Source organism: Suncus etruscus, chromosome 13 (genome assembly GCF_024139225.1).
Source record: "Suncus etruscus isolate mSunEtr1 chromosome 13, mSunEtr1.pri.cur, whole genome shotgun sequence".
In the NCBI taxonomy this organism is placed as follows: Eukaryota; Metazoa; Chordata; class Mammalia; order Eulipotyphla; family Soricidae; genus Suncus; species Suncus etruscus.
Window position 1 is genome coordinate 13,219,269 of NC_064860.1, and position 12,646 is coordinate 13,231,914.

General features: G+C 36.2%; 1 protein-coding gene across 1 annotated transcript in view; it reads left to right on the plus strand.

Annotated features, from left to right (window-relative positions):
- Positions 1 to 3,839: 3,839 nt before the first annotated feature.
- ABCB5 (ATP binding cassette subfamily B member 5) overlaps positions 3,840 to 12,646 on the plus strand; it is a 101,020-nt gene continuing 92,213 nt past the window's right edge. Inside the window, exons 1-3 of the mRNA XM_049785979.1 lie at positions 3,840 to 3,881; positions 7,602 to 7,752; positions 10,606 to 10,660. Of these exons, the coding sequence (XP_049641936.1) occupies positions 3,840 to 3,881; positions 7,602 to 7,752; positions 10,606 to 10,660 (248 nt within the window). The remainder of the gene's footprint in view (positions 3,882 to 7,601; positions 7,753 to 10,605; positions 10,661 to 12,646) is intronic.

The window sequence follows — 12,646 nt, forward strand, 5'->3', positions numbered from 1 at the left end:
ATCAAACTTTCCAAGAGGAACTACTGCCAATCTTGGCAAGACTCTTTCATGAAATTGAACAAACAGAAACACTTCCAAATAGCTTTTATGAAGCCAACATCACCTTGATACCTAAACCAGACAGAGACGCTACCAAAAAAGAAAATTACAGACCAATATCACTGATGAATGCAGATGCAAAGATCCTCAACAAAATCCTGGCAAATAGGATTCAATGCCTCATTAAGAAGATCATCCACTACGATCAAGTAGGTTTCATCCCAGGAATGCAAGGCTGGTTTAACATCCGTAAATCTATCAACATAATACACAACATCAATAACAAGAAAAATAAAAACCACATGATCATATCAATAGATGCAGAGAAAGCATTTGATAAGGTCCAACACCCATTCTTGATCAAAACTCTCAGCAAGATGGGAATGGAGGGAACCTTTCTCAATATAGTGAAGGCCATCTACCACAAGCCAGTGGCAAATATTATCCTCAATGGAGAAAAACTGAAAGCCTTCCCTCTAAATTCTGGCACAAGACAAGGCTGTCCTCTCTCACCACTCCTATTCAACATAGCACTGGAAGTACTTGCTATAGCGATTAGGCAAGAAAAGGATATCAAGGGAATCCAGATAGGAAAGGAAGAAGTCAAGCTCTCACTGTTTGCAGATGACATGATACTCTACTTAGAAAACCCTAAAGACTCTATCAAAAAGCTTCTAGAAACAATAGACTCATATAGCAAGGTGGCAGGCTACAAAATTAACACACAAAAATCAATGGCCTTTCTATACACCAACAGTAATAAAGAAGAAATGGACATTAAGAAAACAACCCCATTCACAATAGTACCACACAAACTCAAATATCTTGGAATCAACTTGACTAAATATGTGAAGGACCTATACAAAGAAAACTATAAAACTCTGCTCCAAGAAATAAGAGAGGACACACGGAAATGGAAACACATACCCTGCTCATGGATTGGCAGGATTAACATCATCAAAATGTCAATACTCCCCATGGCATTATACAGATTTAATGCCATCCCTCTAAAGATACCCATGACATTCTTCAAAGAAGTGGATCAGACACTTTTGAAATTCATTTGGAACAATAAACACCCTCGAATAGCTAAAGCAATCATTGGGAAAAAGAATATGGGAGGAATTACTTTTCCCAACTTTAAACTGTACTACAAAGCAACAGTTATCAAAACAGCATGGTATTGGAATAAGGATAGGTCCTCAGATCAGTGGAATAGGCTTGAATACTCAGAAAATGTTCCCCAGAGATACAACCATCTAATTTTTGATAAAGGAGCAGGAAATCCTAAATGGAGCAGGGAAAGCCTCTTCAACAAGTGGTGTTGGCACAATTGGATAGCCACTTGCAAAAAATTAAACTTAGACCCCCAGCTAACATCATGTACAAAGGTAAAATCCAAATGGATTAAAGACCTCGATATCAGCCCCAAAACCATAAGATATATAGAACAGCACATAGGCAAAACACTACAGGACATTACAGGCATCTTCAAGGAGGAAACTGCACTCTCCAAGCAAGTGAAAGCAGAGATTAACAGATGGGAATATATTAAGCTGAGAAGCTTCTGCACCTCAAAGGAAATAGTGCCCAGGATACAAGAGCCACCCACTGAGTGGGAGAAACTATTCACCCAATACCCATCAGATAAGGGGCTAATCTCCAAAATATACAAGGCACTGACAGAACTTTACAAGAAAAAAACATCTAACCCCATCAAAAAATGGGGAGAAGAAATGAACAGACACTTTGACAAAGAAGAAATACACATGGCCAAAAGACACATGAAAAAATGTTCCACATCACTAATCATCAGGGAGATGCAAATCAAAACAACGATGAGATACCACCTCACACCCCAGAGAATGGCACACATCACAAAGAATGAGAATAAACAGTGTTGGCGGGGATGTGGAGAGAAAGGAACTCTTATCCACTGCTGGTGGGAATGCTGTCTAGTTCAACCTTTATGGAAAGCGATATGGAGATTCCTCCAAAAACTGGAAATCGAGCTCCCATACGATCCAGCTATACCACTCCTAGGAATATACCCTAGGAACACAAAAATACAATACAAAAACCCCTTCCTTACACCTATATTCATTGCAGCTCTATTTACCATAGCAAGACTCTGGAAACAACCAAGATGCCCTTCAACAGATGAATGGCTAAAGAAACTGTGGTACATATACACAATGGAATATTATGCAGCTGTCAGGAGAGATGAAGTCATGAAATTTTCCTATACATGGATGTACATGGAATCTATTATGCTGAGTGAAATAATTCAGAGAGAGAGAGAAAAACGCAGAATGGTCTCACTCATCTATGGGTTTTAAGAAAAATGAAAGACACCCTTGTAATAATAATTTTCAGACACAAAAGAGAAAAGAGCTGGAAGTTCCAGCTCACCTCAGGAAGCTCACCACAAAGAGTGATGAGTTTAGTTAGAGAAATAACTACATTTTGAACTGTCCTAATATTGAGAATGTATGAGGGAAATGTAGAGCCTGTTTAGGGTACAGGCGGGGGTTGGGTGGGGAGGAGGGTGATTTGGGACTTGGGTGATGGGAATGTTGCACTGGTGATGGGTGGTGTTCCTTTTATGACTGAAACCCAAACACAATCATGTATGTAATCAAGGTGTTTAAATAAAAAAAAAAATTAAAAAAAAAAAAAAAAAAGAAAATGGACAGAAAACTACAGAAATTCAAAGAGTAATCAGAGACTACTTTGAGAAACGCTATCCCACAAAACATGAGAACCTGGAAGAAATGGATAAATTCTTGGACTCATAATCTGCCACAGTTACACCAGTGATATAGTATATCTAAACATCCCATCACTATTGAGGAAATTAAAATGGTAATCAAAAAGCCTTCTTAAAAACAGAAGCCTATAGGTACAGAGGGGACCACATATTCTAGCAGCCCCTGGGGTGAGGGAAGAGAATATGGGAGGTAGGACGAAAACGGAGGTGTAGGGAGGACAAATTGGTGATGGCAATCCCCCCTGATTTTATGTAAATATGTACCTAAAATATTATTGTCAACAATATGTAAGCCACTATGATCAAAATAAAAATTATATTAAAAAAAAAAAAACAGGAGCCTAGACCCAGATTCATTCACTAACAAATTCTTTCAACCCTTTCAAAAGGAAACAATACCAGTCTTTCTCAGGTTCTTTCATAAAATTAAAGAGACAGAAACAGCCCAATAGTTTTTATGAAGCTAACTAACATCACACTAATACCAAAAATCAGACTGAGAGGCTGCAAAAAATTAAAACTACAGACCAATATCCTTGATGAACAGATGTAAAAATCTTCCACAAAATTCTAGCGAATAGGATCATAAGGTTTCACCAAGAAATTCAGACAACAGGACCAACTAGTCAGACCATTCCGGAGATGCAAGGATGGTTCAACATACACAAGTCAATCAGTGAAATGCACCACATCAACAAAAGGAAAATTAAAAAGCACATGATCATATCAATAGATGAAGAGAAAGCATTTGATAAGGTGTAACACTCATTCATGATAAAAACTTTCAACAAGAACCGCCTTGCAAGCAGCCGATGCAGGACCTAGAGTGGTTGGTTCGAATCCCAGCGTCCCATATGGACCCCTGTGCCTGCCAGGAGCTATTTCTAAGCAGATAGCCAGGAGTAACCCCTGAGCACAGCCGGGTGTGCCCCCACCCCAAAAAAAAGAAAACTCTCAACAAGATGGGAATGGAAGGAACTTTTCACAATATGTTCATGGCCACTTATCACAAGTCTAGCAAACATACTCAATGGGGAAAACCGAGAGCTTTTCCCCTAAGATCTGCCACAAGGTAAAGCTGTTACCTTTCCTATTGGAAGTACTTCCAATATCAATTAGGCAAGGAAAAGATATCAAGCACATCCAGATAGGAAAGGAAAAATCAAGTTTTCACTGTTTGCAAATGAAATGATACTATACTTAGAAAAATCCTAAATTTCTACCTAAAAGCTCCTAGAAACAATAGATACATATAGCAAAATGGCAGGCTATATAATAAATGCACAGTAATCAATAGCTTTCATATACACAAATAATGATAGAGAAAATGTAGACATTAAAAAAGCAATCCTATTGACAATAACACCACAGAAATTTAAATACCTTGAAGTCAACTTAACTAAAGAAGTGAAGATCCTATAATAAGAAAACTGTAAAATACTGCTTCAAGAATTAAGAGGACATAGGAAATGGAGATAGGATTAGCATCATTAAAATGGCAATACTCCCTAAAGCATTGTACAAATTTAATGCAATCCTTCTAAGGATACCCATGATATTCTTCAAAGAAATGGATCATTCTATTTCTGAACAGCAGTTAGCTCTGAATCTACATAGATGTCTAAATTGGTGTGTCTTACTGGGATGACAGTATTAAAAAATTAAAACTGTCTAGGAATTTCAAAAAAAAAAAAAGAAATGGATCAAACACTTTCAAAGTTCATATGAAACAATTATCATCCAAGAATAGCTAAGGCATCACTTTCCCCAATTTTAAATTTTACTACAAAGCAATAATCATTAAAAAAAAAAAACCATGGTACTAGAATAAAGACAGACCCTCATACCAATGCAATAAAATTGACTGTTCAGAGAATGACCCTTATACTTACAATCAACTAATCTTTAATAAAGGAGCAAGAAATGCAAAATGGGGCAAGGAAAGCCTCTTTAAAAAGTGGTGCTGAGGGGCCGGAGAGATAGCATGGAGGTAAGGCATTTGCCTTTCATGCAGGAGGTCATCGGTTCAAATCCCGGCATCCCATATGGTCCCCCGTGCCTGCCAGGAGCAATTTCTGAGCCTGGAGCCAGGAATCACCCCTGAGCACTGCTGGGTGTGACCCAAAAACCACAAAAAAAAAAAAAAAAAAGTGGTGCTGGAACAACTGGTCAGCCACATGCAAAAAAGCAAACTTGAACCTCTCTCTATCACCATACACAAAGATCAAATCAAAATGGATTAAAGACCTTGATATCAGACCCAAAACTATAAGGTATATAGAAGAAGCTTAGGCAACACACTCCATGATATTAAAAGAAAAGACATCTTCAAGGAGGAAACACTATTGTCCAAACAAGTGGAAGCTGAAATAGACAGATGGGACTACATAAAACTGAGATGCTTCTGAAAAATTAAAGGAAATAGTGACTAGGTTAAAAAGGTCACCCAGAGAGTGGAAAAACTTCACATAACACCCATCACATAAGTGACTAATATCTAAGATATAGAAGGTACTGACAGAACTGAACAAAACATAAATAAATCTAAACCCATCAAAAACTGGGGGAAATAAATGAACAGATATTTCCCCAAAGGAGAAATACAGATGATCAAAAGGCACTGAAGAATGCTTCACATCATCATTATCATTATCACTAATCATCAGAGAGATGCAAATCAAAACAAAAATGAGGTATCATTTCACCCCAACAGAGACTGCTGGCTGGGATGTTGGGAGAAAGGAACTCTCATTCACTGCTGATGGGAATGCCCTCTATTCCAGTCTTTATAGAAAACAATATGGAGATTCCTTATGAAAACGGACATTGATTTACCATATGATCCAGCAATAACCACTTCTAGGGATATATGCAGGACTACAAAAGCACAGTACAATAATGCTCTCTGCCCTCCCATGTTCTTAGCAGCAATATTTACAATAGCCAGAATCTGGAAACAAACCAGATGCCCAACAACAGATGAGTGGTTAAAAAAGTGTGGTACATCTATAAAATAAAATATTATTCAGCTACTATAAGAAATGAAATCACAAAATTTGTTCAGACATGGTTGGAGTTGGAGACTATTATGTTGAGTGAAATAAGTCAGAGGGAGAGAGATAAAGCACAGAATAATCTCACTCATATGTCGGATTTAAGAAAATTAAATGACAGTTTAATATTAACACCCAGAGACAATAGAGATGAGGGCTGAAAGTATGAGTCAATGAAAACAAGCTTATCACAAAGAGTGGTAAGTGCAGTTAGAGAAATAACTAAACTACCAGCTACCATGACTATGATAAAAAGAGAAATACAATACCTGTTTTGAAGACAGGCAGGGAATGGGGGAGGTATGTATTGGAGAGACAATGGTTGGTAAGGAAGTTACACTGGTGAAAGGTAATGTGCGGGCCTGGAGAGACAGCACAGCAGTGTTTGACTAGCAAACAGCCAATTCAGGACCAAAGGTGGTTGGTTCTAATCCCGGTGTCCCATATGGTCCCCTGAGCCTGCCAGGAGCTATTTCTGAGCAGACAGCCAGGAGTAACCCCTGAGCACCGCCGGGTGTGGCCCAAAAACCAAAAAAAAAAAAAAAGAAGAAAAGGAAAGAAAGAAAGAAAGAAAGAAAGAAAGAAAGAAAGAAAGAAAGAAAGAAAGAAAGAAAGAAAGAAGGAAGGAAGGAAGGAAGGAAGGAAGGAAGGAAGGAAGGAAGGAAGGAAGGAAGGAAGGAAGGAAGGAAGGAAGGAAGGAAGGAAGGAAGGAAGGAAGGAAGGAAGGGAGGGAGGGAGGGAGGGAGGGAGGGAGGGAGGGAGGGAGGGAGGGAGGGAGGGAGGGAGGAGGAAGGAAGGAAGGAAGGAAGGAAAGAAAGAAGAGAAAGAAAGAAAGAAAGAAAGAAAGAAAGAAAGGAAAGAAAGAAAGAAAGAAAGAAAGAAAGAAGAAAGAAAGAAAGAAAGAAAGAAAGAAAGAAAGAAAGAAAGAAAAGAAAGAAAGAAAGAAAGAAAGAAAGAAAGAAGGAAGGAAGGAAGGAAGGAAGGAAGGAAGGAAGGAAGGAAGGAAGGAAGGAAGGAAGGAAGGAAGGAAGGAAGAAGAAGAAGAAAGAAAGAAAGAAAGAAAGAAAGAAAGAAAGAAAGAAAGAAAGAAAGAAAGAAAGAAAGAAAGAAAGAAAGAAAGAAAGAAAGAAAGAAAGAAAGAAAGAAAGAAAGAAAGGTAATGTGCATTTTATGGCTGAAACCCAATTACAAACATGTTTGTAACCATTGTGCCTAAATAAAGAAATTATTAAAATAAAAAATTAAATTAAAAAGTGTCTGCCCATGAAGCAAGCAGGGGCATGGTAGGGAACCTGGGAATGGCACTTTGGTGGTAGAAAATTGATCCTGGTGGTATATCATGCATGCTTGAAACTCAAATATGAATAACTTTATAAATAATGGTAATTTAATTTAAAAAATTTAAGTGTATTTAAAAATAAAGATTTCTATAAATACGTCTACATATTTTATACCTTGGTTACTCAAATTTTACAATAATGTTTACTAGATGGCAAAAACCATAGATTGTTTTTCACTCTTCTGATTTGGGGGAAGAGGAAGTTGTGAGTTATAGTGGGTAGAATGGGGGTTGTTGCCCCAGGAAGTGTTCAGGGTACCATACTAGGGATCAAATCTGGACTTCCTGCATGAAAAGCATATACTGAGTTTTTTAAGTTCGCTATCTAGCCCATCTTTGTTTATTTGCTGTTTTTTATTTTTTAATCTAATAAGCTACCACAGTTAATTTTCTCCTTCAGTTCCGCTTTGCTGATAGGCTGGACATCATGCTCATGGTCCTGGGATTGCTGGCATCACTATTAAATGGAGCCTGTCTTCCTGTAATGTCACTGATTTTAGGAGAAGTGAGTGATAATCTTATTGGTGGATGCCTAGCCAAAAGCAATAAAAGTGAGTATAATATTTATTTATCTATATTGTTGAGGATGCAAAAACAATAAAGCAACACCTAACAGATTATTGTATTGTCAAAAATCTATATATTAATATTTAAGTCAATTATTTGTCTATATTGACAGTAACTGGAAAATGAAAATATGTATGTCAACATCCTTTAAAGAAATAGGAATTAACTTGGGACATTGGTGATGGGAATGTTGCACTGGTGATGCGTGGTGTTCTTTACATGACTGAAATCCAAACACAATCATGTATGTAATCAAGGTGTTTAAATAAAAAAAGAAAGAAATAGGGATTGGAGAGATGATAGAGTGGGTAGGGTGCTTGTCTTACAGGTGACTAACCCCATATGGTCCCCTGAGTCCCACCAGGAGCCAGGATAAACCCAAGCACTGCTGATTGAGGTCCAAAACAAAACACAAGTAATAAAGAAACAAATAGTATAAATGGTCAAATATATGTGTATAGAAAACTATATATGTGTGTGTGTGTGTGTGTGTGTGTGTGTGTGTGTGTGTGTGTACTGGTATATATATTCCCCCCCACAATTCAAATTGAGGGTTCCTGAAGGAAGAAATCCCTTTAATTTATATGAAAAATATATAGTATTCTTAGACTCAAATAAAGCCTAAAATATAATGAAAGTAACATAGCCTGATAAATACAAAATGAGTATTACATATTTCCTTGGGATGGAGTTCAAAAAGCCCATTTACCCTGCTCAAACAGTGTTCTACAAAATAAAATTATATCAGAATTTAGTCACAAGCTTGACTCATTCCTCACCACTTAACATAATGTACCCTTTAAAAAGAAGAAATAAAAATGACTATTTCTGACAGATACTTAGGAGTCATTAATAGCATAAATATAAATGCATATATATGACATTGCAGAGCATATGCTGCGATGAAGCACATGCAAAAATTATACTACTAGAGACAAAGTATCTGAGTAGAGTCCTGGTCAGTTGCATGTAGGGCAAATGCCTTACTGCTGTGCCATCACTCCGGCCCCATAACCAACTTATTTCAACAATCTTCATGCAATTTCATTTAAAGTTTTCCATGAAGGGCCGGAATGATAGTACACTCAGGTTCTATCCCTGGAATCCCATATGGTTCTACTAGCCCAACAGGATTAAACCCTGAGAGCAGAGCTAGGAGTAAGCCCTAAGCACTGCTAGGTGTGACAAAAATAAATAAATAAATAAATAAATAAGTTTCTTATGACTGTTATTTTTTTCCCACGAAGTTTTACCCTCATTTTTATTTCAAATTCTAACCACTGTACAACATTTCCAATGTGATCATTATTTTCTTTATTTTTATATTTTAATATATAATAATCTTTAATTTGACCAAATTGGATTACAAATCATTCACAGTAAAATTTTAGGTATGTAGTGACATTGAATCAGGGGCATTCCCACCACCAATGTTGTCCTCCCTCTCCCCCACATTCCCAGAATGCATCCCATATTCTCCTCCTTTGCTCCCCAGGCTGCTAGTATAAGTGGTGTCCTCTGTATCTAGCTTGTTGTAGATTGGATATGGATCCTGCTGTCGTTGGCTTTGGATTTGGTACCTAAGTCTGATCATTTTTTATTTCTACTCAATGTTCAGACGACTGTTTGTCTTGGTAGCCTCCATTATTATCCCCTCAGTTTGTGAGCCAAAACAAGATGGTTCAAGTTTTGTGGTTCTGTTTGAAGAAAAGAAGAAAGAAAAATGGGAGGGGGCAAAAATCAAACAAGCAAAAAATGGGAGGAGTTCTTCTAGAGGCTATATAATATATATATATATATATATATATATTTATATATAGAGAGAGGAGGAAGGTGCTCTTATATATATGTATATATATATATGTTTAAAAGAAGAAAAGAAAAAAGAAGAAAAATATAACAACAATACTAAAAAAATCAAATTAAAAACCCGAAAAGCACCATAGCAATAAATACAACAACCAAACAATAACCCTGGTCCTGAAATAAAAACAAAACAGAGCTCAAAAACATAAATCAAAACAAAGCAAAACAAAACAAAAAACAAAAGCAATAATAACAATAAAAAATTATATGTGGATTTTTTTGCATAAGTACAATAAATATTGGGGAGATTAGAAAGGGAATTCCCTTGGCCTAAGAGATACAGGGTTTCCCCACCCTTGAAGTATACTATCATGTGCATAACTCCAGGTTCCATACTTATTTGTTTACTCTCCCCTAGGTCTTTTTGTGGTGTCTGGAAACTTTTCGCTCAGTCTTGGATGATGAGATCAGGCCTCTGTAACTAGTAGAGGTCTTGGTATTTACACAGGTTATAGGATGAAGCCTAGGTTGGAGTCTTTCCTTATGGTTCTAGAAGTTCTGTTCCATCACTGTTATTTTAATCTGACTGTTATTTTTAAATCTTTCACATGTATTTTTACTTTTTCTAAACTTTCAGTTACTCACTGGAGAATCTCAATTGAATTCTAAACTGAATTCTGAACTCATAATTGAAGTGCAATTCCATTATTATTAGGCAATTATTGCAAGAAATGAAAGATTTCTTCAAGCATTCTTTATAGATATAAGCTACTATGAATACTTATATATAAGCTTGTAGTTATTTATAATGTAGCTACTATGTCACTTAAATTTTGTCATATTTCATAATTTCTTGATATCAAAGAAAAATTGAAAATTTATATTACAAAATAGTAAATAAAATGTTCATAATCTATGTGTATGTATTAAGTTCATTTCTTTAGAATGCAATAAATTTTAGAATTATGTGTTAAACATTATGACCAAATTATAAATTAATTTTCTTTATAATTTAAACAATATTTTAGCAGCAAATTATCAGAACTGCACTCAATCTCAAGAAAAGTTGGATGAAGAGATGATTGTGTAAGTCCAAATAAAAATTAATATTCTGTTTATTGCATGCTGCTATATACAATGTTTGTAAAATTTTAAATAGCTTAAAGTTTGATCATTATTTTTACAAATTAGACATTAAAGCAAATTCTTTCATTAGAATAAATAAAGCATATAATCTATACTTTGTTTATGACTTATGTTTATAACTTACCACAAATTAGTCACTAAAACAAACAAATTCTTTCTTCCATGAGAATATAGAAAGAATATCACATAATTTTCCTTTCCAATTTATATTTAGGCACTGTGATTTGCTAATCTATTAACAATAAATTTTCAAGCATATTATACAACTCCACTTCTGTCACCATCACCATTGAATGTCTCAAGATCTTCTCCGACTTCTTTATTTATTTTGTTTGTTTGTTTTTGTACCACACCCGGTGATGCTCAGGGGTTACTCCTGGCTAGGAGCTCAGAAATCACTCCTGGCTTGGTGGACCATTTAGGACACTGGGGAATCAAACCGTGGTCTGACCTATGCTAGCATGGGCAAGGCAGATGCTTTACAGCTTGCGTGCCTTTTCCCTGACCTCATGAGGCAAACTTTTTAAAATTTAATTAATACAGATTGTTTAAATGTTTACAATAGTATTGATACTTCTGATATATGTTGATGTACACAGTTACCTCGCTTCTCTACCTCCAAAGTGTTCAAGACCCTTGACCAATGCGTCATCATCATCATACTTCCATTTAGTCCCTCCCTTATCATTCTCAGTTTTGAGGTCTAGGATGAAGGGTTTTCCATTTTGACACCTTCCATTCCTTTTTTTTTTTTTTTGTATACCACAGGTGGATGTGATCATCCAATATTTGTCCTTTTGACTTGCTTCATTAACCCTCCAATTTCACCCCAATTTAAGCAAACTACATGATTACATTATTTCTTATGGTTGCATGGAATTCTATTGTGTTTGTAAGTGATTCTTAAACTGTTGTTGAACATTTGAGCTGTATTCATATATTAGCTATTTTATACAAGTATGCAAATATTTTAAATGAATATTTTGTGTTATGGAGTTAGATACCAAGAGGTGAGATTATTGCGTCATATGAAAGATGGATTCTTATATTTTTGAGAAATTTCCATGCTATTTTCCATAGATGCTAAGCTAGATAAAATACACCCACACAGTGATCAGGGTTTCATTTCATCACATCTTCAACAATGCTAATTGTTTCTATGATTTTATTCTTTGTTTTTTGATATATGTCAATCTAATTGATGTGAAATAATTTATTGTCATTTATACTTTAACTTCCTGATAATAAATGGTGATGAACAATTTGTCATAAATATCTTAGTCATCTGAGCTCCTATACACTTTTCTTAAAAGTTCTCTGAGCTCAGCCATTAGTCTTCTCTTATTTTTACATTTCATCCTTTCCCTCTGTAGTTATCTCAGGTAACCATTCGTTGTAATTTCCACCTTTAAGTGGATGATTTTTTTTTGGGGGGGGGCACACCCGGTGACGCTCAGGGGTTACTCCTGGCTATGTGCTCAGAAGTCGCTCCTGGCTTGGGGGACCATATGGGACTCTGGAGGATCGAACCGTGGTTCGTCCTAGGCTAGCGCTGGCAAAGCAGACACCTTACCTCTAGCGCCACCACGACGACCCCAGGTGGATGACTCCACATCTCTACATCTCCACTGTAAAATCCTCTCATTTTGAGTTTCTCATTTCATCTCCAATTTGGTATGTAATGGTTCTCTAAAACTCGGAAATCTCATATTTTAATCTAAATTCTTGCTCTCCCCTGCTTAGCTAGTTCTTTTCCAACAGCCAATATCTGTGAATAGCAGCCCTTGATTTGAGTCAGATTGCTCCATTCCTTTATTTCCTTCCCTTTCAACAAGCCTTCCTTCTAGTACACTGGCAAGTCTTTCTTGTTGTATTTCTAAAATATATCTAGAATCTGTCTTTAACTTGACATTGTAACTATATGTC